This window comes from Haemorhous mexicanus, chromosome 1, assembly GCF_027477595.1.
Source record: "Haemorhous mexicanus isolate bHaeMex1 chromosome 1, bHaeMex1.pri, whole genome shotgun sequence".
NCBI lineage: Eukaryota > Metazoa > Chordata > Aves > Passeriformes > Fringillidae > Haemorhous > Haemorhous mexicanus.
In genome coordinates, this window is record NC_082341.1 from 54,546,939 (window position 1) to 54,562,688 (window position 15,750).

Below are 15,750 nucleotides of genomic sequence, written 5' to 3' on the forward strand. Positions count from 1 at the left end.
CTGTATTTTGACTTCAGACTCATTGGTAATACTCAAGTCAAATGGAACTTTGGACCACATTTCTCTGACATGCATGCTGTGTAAAAGCTTAGTAAATGAACTGTATCTGCAATGTGAACAGCTTTTAAATACTCAAAAGAGCTTTATGGGCATTGCTTAATGCTGCAGAGGCACAGAAATGATAATTTTGTAAAACATTCTATTTCAAACATTTCATTCAATTGCATGGATTTGTTTCTTGTGACATCTCTGTAGTGCCGTTAGCACCATTAGCACCATTAAGTACTTAATGGACAGTGAATGGAGATTTTCTGTGTTAGAACTAAAGCCATTGATGTTCTGCCGAGGTAATACAGTAGTAAATGGGAGATTTCGCTGTGATAGGCAGACAACATTTGCACGTTTCTCACACAACCAAATAGCCATGACTTGTTTCTTTATGTGCCTCCTTGTGTATCAAATGAAAAGTCTAAAAATCTACCTGTTTGCACTGCTGCAGCACAAGCTGTTGAAATTAATATTATATTTTATTTTTGTATTTGTTCTCTACAGATAAGAGGAAAATGACAATGTCAGTAGACAAACACACCTTTCTTTTTTCCATGCAAGTATTAATGCTGATAAATGTGGAGAACAAAAAGATGAGTGATGTAAATGGTTAGATGTATGCATATTTTCATTGTAAATGGCACTGTTCCTATCATAAGATCGAAAGTGAAAAGTGACTTAATACAGCATGTTTTGGATGTTGACAGCTTTCCATGGATAAGCATTCTTATTACTGATTAAATTAGAAAATAGTATCTTTCACAAAGTGTATATAAAATCCAGTCTGGAGCCTTTGGATACCACACAATTACAAACAAGAATAAAAATTGCTATAGTTATTTTGATGCCTGTCTTCACAGGTAATTAAATTTTATATGGGCAAAACCTATTTGTCTTTATCATATTTTTATGCTTTCTTGTTTCCATTCTCAGTCATCAAATATAGCTATTATTTTTAGAATAGAAAAGAATCTAGGTTGGAAAAGAACTTTAAGATCATCAAGTATTCAGCACTGCCAAGTCCACCACTGAAACATGTCCCTAAGTGCCACATCTTTTAAATACCCCCAGATACAGCGACTCCACCACTTCCCTGGGCAGCTTGTTCCAATGGTTGACAACCTTTTCTGTGAAAATTTTTTCTTGTTATCTAATCTAAACCTCCTGGATTTAGAGGCCTTTTCTTCTTGTCCTATCACTTGTTGCCTGGGAGAAGAGACTGGCTCCCCTACTTCACTACAGCCTCCTTTCAAGAAGTTGTAGAGAGCAATAAGGGTCATCTCTGAGCCTCCTTTTCTCCAGTCTGAGCAATTCAAGCTCCTACAGCTTCTTCTTACAAGACTTGGGCTCCACATCCTTCACCAGCTTCACTGCCCTTCTCTGGACGTGCTTCAGCACCTCAATATCTTTCTGCTAGTGAGGGGTTCAAAACTGAACACAAGGATTTGAGGCTGCACCAGATCTGATTATAAAGCACTGCCCTGGTCCTGTTGGCCACACTGTTCCTGATTCAGGACAGGATGCCCCTGTCCTTCTTGGCCACCTGGGCACACACACTGGCTTATGTTCAGCTGCTGTCAACCCGCGCCCCAGGTCCTTTTCTGTTGTGCAGGATCCAGCACTGCTTGTTGAACCTCATACCAGTGACTTTGGCCCATTGATCCAACCTGTCCAGGTTCCTCTGCAGAGCCCTCCTACCCTCCAGCAGATCAATGCTGCTGCCCAGCTTGGTGTTGTCTGCAAACTGACTGAGGGTGCATTAGGTCCCCTTGTCCAGTGTGTTAAAGATGTTAGACAGGACTGGACCAAATACTGAGCCCTGCAGGGCTAGTGACCAGCTGGATGTAGCACCACTCACCACCACTCTCTAGGCCCAGCCATCCAGCAAGTTTTTTTATCCAGCGAAGAGGGCACCCATCCAAACCATGAGCAGAAGAATGTGAGAAAATGTCAAAGGCTTTACTAAAGTCCAGATAAACAGCCACAGCTCATCCACTTAGTGAGTTACCTTGCCATAGAAGATCAGGTTGGTTGAGTAGGATCTGCCTTTCATAAACCTGTACTGGCTGGGCCTGATCCCCTGGTTGTCGGGCATGTGCAGCATGATGATCCTATGCCTGAACCTTTAGGTGTTCCTTCCTGTAGAATATGTAGCCTTCCTAGATTCCTTTGTCCTACAGGACTTCTTCCCAAGGGACTCTCTCAACCAATCTCCTAAACAAGCCAAAGTCTTCCCTCTGGAGTTCCAGGGTAACTGTCCTCTTCTTCCTTCTGCAAGAATTAAAAATTCTATCATTTCATGGTTGTTATGCTCAAGACAGCTTTCCACTCCCACCCAGAATTTCCTCTCTGTTCACAAACAACAGGTCTGGAGGGCTCTTTCCCTAGCTGGCTCTCACCAAGTGCATCAGGAAGTCATCTTCCACACACTCCAGACTCCTAGACTATTGCCTCTTTGTTGTGTTTTATTTTCAAGACATCTAGTGTGTTGAAGTCCTTCATGAGAGCAGGGGATAGCAATTCTACCAGCTGCTCATAGAGTATTCTGTCTTCCCTTTATCCTGGTTGGGCAGTCTGCCCTGTTAGCCTTCTTGATTCTAACCCATGAATACTCGAGCCTATCCTCACCATCATTTAGCTCTAGAAAATCAAGACACAAAATGTGTTACAGTGTTAGAGAAACCTGTATACAGTGTAGCAGAATAAACTTTTTGTCTGTTGAATTTTGCCTGGACTTGGTAAAGCTGTATGAAATACAGAACACAATGCATTTAATATTTCAATGCATATATAGTCTTTCTTCAGAGAGAATAAAGTCTTAAAAAAATAATTGTAGAAATTTACAGCTAAAGTTGTCGGATATGTCTGTTATCAACATCTGATTTCATTTGTTAGAACATTGCCAAAGTTTTAACTGTTTTGGCTGATTTTTCCATGTAATGGAAAAGAAAAGGGATTTGTTTTCAAAGTTACTTTAAAAATGATTGATCTATTTTCAGGATCATGTTATGGGAAAATCCACTGATAGGCTTTTTTGGTTTTTTCCTCTTTTTTTCTTTATGAGAAACCCAGTGCCTTCAGATTTTGGATTTTGCACCGACTGACTTTGGAGTTCTTGGTATTTTTAGCCTTAATACTCTCCTTAAGAGGTTTTTTTTTTTTTTTAAGTAACAGATTCCTTAGTGATTTTCCTTTGTAATTATGAAGTTGAAGGAGTATTTTTACACTTTCAGGGAAAAAAAAAAATTAGTATTTTATCATAATCAAGAAAATGAAATTTATTATTCCTTTTAGAATGTGTCTCTCTTCAACTGGAGCTCATTTAAAAGAAATTTTTTTTTGGTTTCCTTTTTCTCCTTAATGCCAGTGCTGTCTAATAGCTTCTATGGTCAGGATTTTTATTTTTGATCCTCCACCTAAAATTCTTCTGAATATGTAGAAGTTTATTTTTTGTTTGTTTGTTTGTTTGATTTCCTGTTTAATTGAAGATATAGGAGTCCATTTAACATGTACTTGAAACATACTTTTGAAATTACAAGTCCTACATCTGTTAGTTGCATCAATCTTTGCTATTGTTAATGGTAATTGAATCTTAATCAGGAGCTGATCTCCATGCTATGGGAAGCATCCATTCTGGTCTTTTAGGAGCTCTAAATAACTCATTAAAAATAATTTGTAGAGCAGTATTTTTTTGTTGTTTCATTTCTCTGAATGTAGCAGTTCTCTGCGATGCAAATGCATTGTGTTTTTGAAGATGTCTGAGTTTCTCTATCTATGTAGTCTAAACTTTTTTCTGATAAAGCAAAAGATGTTATCAGACATTATTTCAGGCAAAAAAAAGTATTTATACAACTGTGTACCTTAAAGTCTGTTTCCTCTTTTTATCTAACTTAACCTCTGAGAATTTGTATTCTAGATAAGGTATTCAAATACATTACCTCTTATTTTATTATTGCATGGTTTGGGGGTTTTTATTGTTTCTGCTTCAATTAACACCTTCTAGCACATCTTTTGTGTGACTGTGATTTGCTGTGTGCTATTGGTCAGGTGGCTAACTTGAATCAACAAATCCCCCATGCTACATGTGATTGCTGGCATGATTTGTGTACCTGCCTAAGTGTCTGGCTGTAAGGTACAAGAACAGGACACTATAGGATACCTGTTTTAAAATTCTAGTTATTTGTCATTAAAGATCTGATTTTATCTTAACAAGATTATAGTTGTGGCCAGGATTATGCCATTTATGGATACTTCAGTGCCAGGAGTTTTCTTTTGTGAAGGGTGAATTCATGATAATTTCCTGGAGATTTTCATTAAGAGATATCCGTGTCACTGAGTAGAAAACAATTTTTACTGGAGCACAGTGTTCATAACATGACCACAGACATTTTTCAAAAATTCTCTTAGTGTTAAGCCTTGGCCTATGTGATAGTAGTTTTACTGTTTTTAGTTAACTTTTGCTGGCCAGACCTGCTGCTTTGATGCAGGGACATGATGGATGAAGCAGTAGAATCTTGCTCCTTTGTGGGAAGTGGCTTTGCTGCGTACTTGCAGGTGGGAATGTTTGCCCTACCTTTAGGTGTATGCCACTCTTGAACTGATTTTTATCTTCTGCAGATCTCTCAACTTCAGTCTAGATGGGCAGCCCTTACAAGCCTGAATGTAAGGTCATATTTGTTGGTAGCACCTGGGAATGCTGTGGTTTCCTGCTGGACCCCTTCATGATGGGCTGCCTTGAATTGTGGCAGCTCTCTTGCCTCTGCACAAGGCTGTGGTGTCTGCTGCCCAGTTAATTCTTGCAGGAGTTTGAAACACAATTCCCTGTGTAAAAACTGATAGAGCACCACCATGCATTGTGGTGTAGTGCCACATCCTGAAACACTTGAGTCGATGCTTAGGAATTGCATAATTAGCTGGAAGAGTGGGGGTTGCCTTGTAGAGATAGAGGTTCTGGGTTTTGATATGGGGTTTCTGGGTTTTTGGATAATGCAAAAATGACTCAAGGAGCAAGAGCTGAGAGTCACTTGATGCACATGTGCATGGAAACAGCTTCCATGAGGGCATGAGGGAATAACTGCAAAAGCAAAATCAGTCAAACTTAAATGTTACCAGTGTCAAAATACTTATTACGGAAAACATAAACTTGTAAAATCAGTCACTAGGTAAATATTAGCATAGGATCAGTGATTTTAAGAGACCTTTTATAGTGTGCACCAAATGTGGATTGTGGTCTTATGTTCACATTTTTCTCGTGTAAAGATTTTTCTAATATGTCACCAGAAGTATGGAAAAGGTATAAATGGAAGATTATTGGCCTTTGCACAACAGAAGGCCATGGAGTTTTTTAGAATTATTTTTTTCCTACAAAGCTGTAAATTACTGTGTTACTACTTCTGTAGCATAGCATAAGTTACCTATACCAGTGTAAAATGCCTGAGTTTCAAAGTTAATATGTCTACATGCTTGTTTTAAGAAAAAGCAAACAAAGAATGAGACAGAAATAAATTAACTTGGCTTAGAGTCAAAGCATTGCTAAGGTATGTGGCAAGACAGCAGACACAAAATTGGAGGGAGAAGAAAGTAAAGAATATAATTAAAATGTTATTTTCTCTTTCCAGTTACCTGTCTTCTTTTGTTATTCATATACACTTGGTGAAAGTGCATGTAAATGATTGATTGACTCAGCGAACTCATTGTAATAAATTATGTTTGATGTGCTATCTTGAAAAAAAATCTTTTGAAATTCTGTCTCTTTTCTTTGTCTGCTGACCTTGTGGCTTTTAATATCTTGTTTCCCATCTGTCTGATTTCATCATAATCTGAGCATAACTTTTCAGACCTTAATGCAGCTTTCTTTTTGTTCTTATTTAAGTAAGTCTGTTACACAAATATGGGATTTGGCCATCAACAGTAACATTAGAAAGGAATGTTGAAATATGTGTTCCCTTTACTGATGTGAAATAAAGAAACGCTTATCTGTAGATATTTGATAATGCATATTTACAGTGCATAGATCTGTCTCTACAAGCAAATGAATAGAGAGATGTCTGTATCATTGAATTACAGCTGCTTTAATGTTGTAAGTTCAAAGGTTACTTTTGAGGATTTTTTCTTAATTAAAGGAGAAAAGAAGTGGGTCTATAAGGTTTCAGGAAAGCAGTTTTAAGTATAGATTTTAAAAATACTTAGCTGAATATGTCATACAGATGTACCCAAACTCCAGTTTGAGAGATTGATTGTATTATAGATGTTTCTACTGCAAGAAGTGTCTCTATCAGTGAGGTCCTGAGTCTTGTATTACAGGGGAGTTTGGAGAAATAGACTTACATTGTAACAAACATTTTTATCTAAAGGATATAATGTCTATAAAAATGTTCATTTGGGAAATCCTTTTTATGCTTGTAGTACAGCAGTTTGCTTAATAGCTGTAAGATACAGGTAGATCAATTCTTTGTGTTCTTTATTAATTACATAAATTGTGTATGCTGAAAGGTTTTTTTGGACTGTGCCTCTTTAGTGGGATTAAATCTTTGGAAAGACCAAAGAAAGTGAACTAAGCCAAGAAGAGAGGAAAGGGAAAGGCATGGTAGGGGAAAGTTTCATGGGACAGTAGAAGTAGAATCATCTTCAAGTTTGCTGAACTTGTCAGAAAGTTATTATGATTGTGGCAAAAAGCCACAGAGTTCATTCAACAGTGTATTTTCACATAAAACACAAAGCATTGATATATTTACTTTGTTTTGGTCTATATAAGCTTATTTGTTTGGTGATGATACTATGGCTACTGCTAATAATTAATTTTGTCTGGCTAATTTGACTGTGAATAAGGTACTGAAATCAGAGAAGGTAGTCAGAGGAAGCCAAAAGCCTTTTTCCTTCATGATTTGGTTCAACATTTTAGCCAAATGAAGTGACGCTGGGCTATAAACAGCTGGACCTGAAATCCAGCTACAAAATGTTTTCCAAAAGTACTCAGGAATAAAGAATTGTATTTCTAGTTAGTATACACAAATATAATTTTTGTCTGTAGTTAGACATTTGTTATGTATTTTCTTAGTTTTCTGCTGTACTAAATCACTGCATGCATGATTTATAGTTAAATATTTTCTTGAAATGTGACAGTGACACATTCACATTTTCTTTTCAGAATATGTGAGAAAGAACAAGAAAATGAAATGGCATTTGATTCCTGGGAATTCTGATATAATTCACATATTGGAATATGAATGGTGGACTCTGAATTAATTGCGTGTTTTGTGGTAGACTAGACTGATTAGTAGGTACAAAATAGTATAAACAGTTTGATCATCAAAGCAAATTTCTTTTATCTAATGGGAGAAATATAGAGAAAATAATAATTTTGGAAAAAATTGTTCACATGGTCTACTGTTGAGGCAAGCACTTGCACTTACTGGTGCAGCTAGTTAACAGAATAAAAAAAAATGCATTGTGTCTGATGAATGAGTGATAACCTTCCATAGCAGCTGTAATGCTTTATTTTGTTACTTGGCTTCAGGTATCATCAAGCACTGTATTCCCTCCAGGGATAAAGAATGAGGAATCTGACATGGATTATAACAGAACCACTGATTTTCATGCATTGCTGCATCACAGATTTTCATTTCTTTTGCCTAAGATGTAATCATACTTACAATATATATATTTATACTCTCACATTCTGGTTCCTAAGTTAGTATGCTGTCTTTTCTTCAAAGTTAATGCTTTTCCAGCTATGTCTGACTAATAACTTGCTAAATCTCTCCTTATCTTCTAATGACAGATGATTTATCAAGGCTCATGACTTAATTAATATTACAGAACATGTAGGGAGCTGAAGAATTCAGAAATATTTTCCATAGCTTGCACATGTGAAATGAGAAGCATAGGAGAAAACGAAAAGATAATCTTGTAACTGAGGAAAAAGTCTTTGTGATTTAAGCATGGGATTGAAGTTCAAGAAACGGTGAGTTCTATTCCACAAATCCATCATGCTTCCCACTAGACTTTGGACAAGACACTGCCGCAGCTGACTGTTCTGCAAAATATTTAGGGTAACACTCTCTTATCTCTCAGGATAGTTTAATGTTTTATATGTCCAGCATTACTGGTGTTATAGGGAACATATTAATTTTTGAGTTTATGAAGTTGTTCTTAAACAAGCACTTCTGTGACATAGCTGTAGCCTGAGTTTTTCTCATAGTAAAAAAGTATACAAAATATATAATTTCTAAAGGATACTTTTGTGACATAAATATGTTAGCTTATGTATCTAAAGCACATAGAAATCTCAGAGGAATTGTCAATGAAGTTCCAGCTTTCCTGAATACTATACTTTTTTTTTCCCTTTTCAGGTTGCATGTCTCACTCATGTAGCAGCTAATTACCTTAATTGCAAAATTGAAGCAAAACGCTGGGGTACTGCTCATGGGAGTATTGTTCCATATCAGGTAAGCAGAAAGCATTGGGTTTTTTCCCTTGGAATTCATTATTTTGTGTATTATGAGATTGAAAATTGACTTTTCCCATGACCTGTAGTCTGTAATGTGTCTGTGTAGAGGTATGACAAGGTTCTGTTGTTCATTGTCAATTCTGCATTTTGCATATTTCTTCATCAGCAGTAGATTAGTAACAGAACACTGAAATAGATCAAAGGTATTTGCTGAAACTGGATGACTTTAAAGCTAGCATGATGACTTGACTGGTTTTCACCTAACAGAGAAACTTTTTTTTAAAGGTTACCTGACTTCCATTCCATACCAGTTATAAACTGAGATCTTTCAATTTTTTTCCCTCTGAATGCTGGTGGTTTTATCTTGTGAGCCTACAAGAGCAGTCTAAATGACAAAGATAACCTGGCAGTGCTACATATTTGTAATTTTCTATTGAATTTGTTACAAATCACTGCCTCAGTGAGACAACAGGTTGATAAAAGGAATTAAAGAGAGCTCAGATTTCCTCAGCAGAATTCATACTCTGCTACATCTAATGAAGGGTTGACATTCCTTAAAATAACATGACCTTCGTCATATAAACAAACACAGGAAAAAAAAAAATCTCACTGCAAGTTTTATCTTACTTTTGACCAGTACGGTAAACTCTTCTAGTAAACAAAAAATTTTGTTCTTTTCTAGCTCTTTTTTATGTGTTCTTAGATGGAGGTCATGTCTTACGGAAACTTGAGCAAGAAAAATCTATTCTTTATTTCATATATTTTGGTATTTCTTATCAAGTGGTCATGTTTGTATCTAGCTGGCAAAGCCTGTATTTCTCAATTTATGTCCAGAGCCCTTTAAATCTTGAGAGGGGCAGTTTCCAGCATTTGCTTGGGAGAACTGCAGCTAAACACTGCTGAGTATCTTTACCCTCTCCTTTCTTTTTACAGGAGGTGAGGGAAATTTAGTGTATAGTCTTCCCAGTGGTGAAGATCATGGTGATCATAACTGAAAGAATAGCTCCTTGTGGCCATAAAATCTGAAGCAAATATTTTCCACTATTGTGCAGAACTCTTTCACTAGCTAGTAGCAGCCAGACCTCCTCAGGTCTAAAATCAAAATGAGTTGGTTTTGTAAGGGCTAAGTGTACTTCATCTAGGAGACTTTTTCCAATACTTGTACTACTGCACAATCAACTGTCTTGTTATGCATTAGCTACAACAAATGGCAGATTATCTCAGACCGGTGGGGAGGTGTTGTGGCTCTTTCTGCAAGAATTAGTTTTGTGCTGCAGTATTCTTGTCTCCAGTGCTTCTGGTGTAGCAGTATGGGTGTGTTTTCTAGAACCAGCTCTCATGACCCAATGTAACCAGGTATTTACACTCTGCTGTGTTTCTGTGATGCGACCTTTTGGTGCAAGCCTTTTGAACTTTAGTGTGTTGAAAGTATAAAACAGATCTGAAGTATCTGAAGTTTGTATAAGCAAACCCAAAAATCTGACTAAACAAAGCATTTTGTCTTCATCCTGTGACATTTGGCTGAATAACTGAAACTTGTGTTCTTTAATGTCCTTTTGGCCTTTGTTTTCCCACAGTCAAAATGAAAAGCATACATTGTGTATCCTTTGTTTCTTTTTTCATAGGCAGCTCTTTAGGTCTAGGAGATGGTTTTAGCTGTTTTTTGATTTATCTTGATTAGTCATTGTGAAAGTAAAAATTTTTTGGAAAAATATCCTAATAAAATTATGGTTCCTGTGTTTCTGTGTGCTGTTTCTGTAGTAGGTATTAGAAATATGTCCTCAATATTATAAACAAATTTAATCTCATTTTCTTGTTAATAAACCAATAATTAGGGTGGATTTTTTATGGATGGAGTCATGTGTGTATGTGCTTATGGCCTAACATTGCATCAGCTACCATTGTTGCAATTCTGATTGTAACCATAAGAATATTTTGGGTTTTAGAGGTTTTTTTTCCCCTTTACTAAACTAAGTTATACTTAGATTGCAAAGTTCTTCATAAACTTGACTTAACCCTCACTGTTGCTATTGTACTGCTTTTACAGTTTCTCACCCACCTCATTTGTAATATTGCAATTTGTAATATAGAACAGATCTCTGATACCTGACTTTCATTCCTTATTCTACTTACTGAATATGTTTACTAAGCTAATGACTTACACTAATCCTTACAATATTTTTTTCAAGATATTTTATGCAAGTGAATGACAATTTGTTCAAATAATGAAAAACATTTCAGAAAATTGAATTTCTATATATTTCAGAACAATTATGTAGTGGCAAGCTGTTGCTTGTTTTTTCACATGCCCTTTAGTTTGTTTTCTTTTGCAGTATTTTGAGTGTTTATACAGGTAATAATTTGGAAAGTGACACAGAACATGCAGCCCTGTAAAAAGTGTCAGGTTATGTTAAATCATGGAGGATTGGGGAAACATGAGATCTTCTTATAGATATTAAAAAGACAAAATCAAAATAACTTATATCATTTTTCAGTGTGAAAGATGTCTGATCAGAGTCACACTAGAGCACTGACCAAAATAATAAAAAACCCTGTTAAAAGCATCCTAAAATTGTGCATAAAAAGTACTTTTTTTGCTTACAATTGTTACAATAAGTGTTCTATATTCAATGCTATGGTAGCTTTTATTTTATTGAGCTTCACCCAAATAAATTTGTTCAAAATATCTTTGTAAATGGCTCTACTTTTTTTCTATTTACAAGGTCAAATTTATCTTTGACTGTATCTCTGTTATTTCACTGAATTTCGCTATTGCTTCTTGACTGAAACAGTAGCAGTATAATTTGTTCCTGAATGTATTATCTAAATTGACCTTTATTACTTTTCTTTGTATTTAAAAATATAAAAATTAAGCATTAATGGGAAGATGGGTTTTCTCCTTCCTGAAACTATTAGCATCTTTGGAAATCTGTTTCTGGTCTGGTCTGAGGTGTTAAGTTTGGTGTGCAAGGGCTTTCATATTCTTAAGGTTTTTCTCATTTGTTGACAATGTGCTGACTTTTTGACATGATCATCTGAAATGTCTGAGTTTCTAGTTCTCTGTGATTGTTACCAGAAGCCAAAGAAAAAGATGTGAATGTCTTTTGAGGATATAATGTCTCCCAGGGTTCCTGTAAAACTAACTGTAAAGGTTTACCACAGATTTTCAATGGAGGTGAAATTTGCCATGTGCCACAAAGATGAAGTACTCTAGATTCTTATCAGCTGAAATCAGAAATAGTTTTTTGAGTCCTGAGACCGTAATGAGAAATTACCTACTTTGAGGATATCTGCTGTTTAATCAGAGCAATGTAGCTTCAATAGGTCACTCATGTGATAGTTAATGAAATCAGATCCCAATTTGCTTGGTTTCAAGTGTTAAAACACAAACCTTGAGTTCTGGGCTATATCTTAAATGTAATTAGTACAATTTAAAAAACCCCCACTTTCTGTAATGAGACACCTTGTTTAGCAACAGCTGCTCCATGATTATCTAGAGGAAACCAAGGCTTAAAAGCATCCGGTTTACATAATTGTGCTGAAAAGTAAAGTTCTTACTGTCTTTCACTTGGGGTGATAAGGTCTTCCCTCATTCTAGTGGTTTCGGTAATGTAGCTGTCTTGCCTATACCATGCATGAGATCTGGACAATCACATTTTCATCTTTCAGTTGGCCCACTTGGAATTCATTCTCCTGAGAAAATCTAAGTGGAATATTTACAAGATGTTTCATGTGGCAGCTTGTCACCCTGCCATCAGACACCCTGGGCAACTGGGCAGAGGCAAACTTTCAGCAAAAGGTATAGAGCTGTTTCCTCTCAGGCCATAATGATGGCAGTCTATTTAGAAAACTTGAGAAAACAAGTTCTTGCCGATATCTAATGAATATGATTTTATTTTTGTTTGGATTTTAAGACTCACAGGGTTTTCTCAAGCATAATTCACTTTATTTTCAGAACATGCAAAAGGCACAGCCCTTCTAAATGGAAGTTAAAAACATGAGACAGTAAAGAAATTATTTTAACCAATTACCTTTTCTGTTGACTGACCTATGCATTTTAATAACTCATCAGATCTAACACTAATGGTTTGTTGTTACTACCTCACTTAGATGCTTTAAGTATCAACTTCTGCTTGTGCTAGGCATAAAATTTCCTTCATATGAGGAAATTATCTTGGTGTCAAAGTCAGTTAAGTATGTTATGAAAATCAAAGTAGAAGCTCACAAGGAAGTGAAAGGTATGAGGTATTAAGTAGATGAGCACAGACTTAGATAAAATATCTCTGCATTATTTTTATCATCTACATCTCATACTTTTTGGTCATAGAGTTTCATACTGTCTAGGAGCCTTACAAAGAAAATCCCACACGTGTCACTTGTGTCTCATCACAAGAACAGAGAAATTTGATTATTGACCTGATTCATCTGACAAAGATGCTTTTCACACAAAGGCACAATGTGCACCAATTTTTCTAACTCAGCTCTAGAGAATCTCTCAGAACTTCAGTCTCCTTAAATTTTTCTTTCAATGAAGAGGACAGCAGAATAATGTCCATCATGTAGAAATTTCAAACTGCTTATTCCATGCAAGAATGGTGATATGTACTCATTTTCTTGTCTGTCTTTATGTGGTTTTTTTGGATAGTTCTGCAGTTAACGACTCTTGAAATCAAAAGCAAGAATAGAACTTTTATAGAATAGATTATTTGCAAAGTTTTTTTTTTGTACATGAGACTCTTAAATAAATTCAAAATGGAAGAAAATCTTTCTGCTCTATATTAGCCCAGTCTAGGAGAAGATGGAACTTAAGCACAGGAAATATAGTAAAATACAGGTATTTTTTGTGGAGGAGGACATTTTAAATTTAGGCAATGCAAGATGACCCTTCTTACTCTGTGAGCATTATCTACATAATGCTCATCTGGACTACTTAGACTGCCTTGGGGCTCCATTTTCCTATACTTTTCTTCCAAGCAATGAAGCATATATACCACTAAACATGAAAATCAAATGTATTCACAGATCAACTGATCAGAAACTTTGTGTTCTCAAGCAGCAAAGTGTGTGCTATCACACTACATGGATAATATTTCCAAAGAACAGTTGGCTATCCTCACAATCAATGTCTTTACTCATATGAGGAATGCCCAATACTTTAGTGGCCTTGATCTACTTACCTATAGGTTGTTTTTTAACTATCTCCTTCCTTTATGTCTTTATCTTACAAGGCACAAGAAAGAGTGAAAGCAGAAAAGCTTGTGTCATAATGGATACTGTAAAACAATAAAGAGTATAATTTGCAGGACTTTACTTCTTTTCTTTTCTTTTCTTTTCTTTTCTTTTCTTTTCTTTTCTTTTCTTTTCTTTTCTTTTCTTTTCTTTTCTTTTCTTTTCTTTTCTTTTCTTTTCTTTTCTTTTCTTTTCTTTTCTTTTCTTTTCTTTTCTTTTCTTTTCTTTTCTTTTCTTTTCTTCTCTTCTCTTCTCTTCTCTTCTCTTCTCTTCTCTTCTCTTCTCTTCTCTTTCTCTTTCTCTTTCTCTTTCTCTTTCTCTTTCTCTTTCTCTTTCTCTTTCTCTTTCTCTTTCTTTCTAATTTTCTCTTTGTAGATTTCTTTACTAGATTTTTTTTCAGACATTTCCTACTACAGTATAATGAGATTAGCCACTGAGCCCTTTTCACAGACGATTTGGTCCTATTGTGAGTATAGAGGACTAGAGTTGGCACTCTGCTTGGTAAGAAATGCTGGAGTATGGATTTTTTTCCTTGCCATTTTAGTAATTGAAAAAGTATAGTAATCATCTGTGGCAACCTCTGTAGAAAGCTCATAAATGATGAGTAATTAATTCTAGTTATTCAAACCTGACAGCATTATACTGATAATTTTGTGGGTATGTCCTTCAGTGTGTTGTCAAGCCTCTCCCCTGGCAGAGCAGCTGTCTGGGAAACCAGTCCAGTAGATTTACCTTGGGCAGTTTTAGATATGTTCTCAGTGCATGATATGAGATGTAGTTATAAATTCATTAATATATATCCTCTCTTGTTAGACACAGCACTTTAAAGCAGCTGGCCTTGTATGCACACAGACAGCTTCTACCTGTACAAAGGGATTTTTCAGATTGAAATAAAATGCATTTTTAATTGAAAACACAACACTGTTTTCTTTTTCTGAAGGAAATCCTCCTGCCCCTTTTCATTTTAAGCAATGCCTGCAATGTCATTTTTTAATGTCACTTATACTTTGAATTTTCAAAACAGGCATGGATAATCACAATTATTGTTAAGGAAAGATAGTTGACAACTGAGATAGTCTCATTTTTTATTTCCTTCGGGAATGTCACAGGCTATTCTTGTATATGTACTTGAATATGTGTTTGTACTGATGTATTTATTTCCACTCCTTTAAATTGAATGTACATTAAGATTATTCACCTGTCAGTTGTCTGTGGATACATGAAAAAAATTCTAATTAAACTAGGAAAGGAGTACAGGTATACTCATGTTCAATATCATTTGGTGGACATTTGTCTTTTATGTATGCTGTTTTTTCCTCCACATTTGCCCATTGCTGGGGCAAGGGATCTAGTTGGTGTTATTTACAGCAAACATGTTACAAGGCCACTGAATATTACAGATTTGTAAATCAAATTTAGTTCTCTGGAAGGGCAGTTTAACAGAGTCCTGATCAGGAGAGGGCTCTTCACATTGTAGCTGGTTGGAAAGTGATGAAAGCAGGATCTGTGGGATTGTAGAGGAGATATTGACTGCAGCTGTATCACTGCTTTCTTTTAATCTGTTTATTGGATCCAAGGCAGAAATGAACTTTGCTTTTTGTTTCCTTAACATATGTTTCATAGTCATTGTATTACAGGGTATACTCTGTATTACTCTACAGTGTAGCCACTCATGAGCTGAAACATATTTAAACAGTCTGAAAGAGAACTCAGAAATCTGTGTATCAGTATTGCTCAATGACTTCTGACATAATCGTCCTGCATAAATATATATATACATATATAATATATATGCATGTACATAAATAGGTGCTTGTTTTTACTGTGTGAAGCTTGTGTCAGTTTTGGTTGGGAAAAGTTGATTGTTATGGAAAGGTATGTCCACTAGATGTCATTCATGTAATCTAGTTTTTGTTGTAGCATTTACTTCTGAAGAGCCATGAAGGATGGTGCATACAAATTACTAACATTATTAGCTGTTTTTCTATATGCAGTGCTTTTGAATTTATATATATGTGGCATGT

General features: G+C 35.7%; 1 protein-coding gene across 2 annotated transcripts in view; it reads left to right on the plus strand.

Annotated features, from left to right (window-relative positions):
* Window positions 1-15,750, plus strand: part of SUGCT (succinyl-CoA:glutarate-CoA transferase) — a 313,857-nt gene that overhangs the window by 54,146 nt on the left and 243,961 nt on the right. For both annotated transcript variants that reach the window (XM_059849784.1, XM_059849776.1), the window contains one exon: window positions 8,400-8,495. In XM_059849784.1, the coding sequence (XP_059705767.1) occupies window positions 8,400-8,495 (96 nt within the window). The remainder of the gene's footprint in view (window positions 1-8,399; window positions 8,496-15,750) is intronic.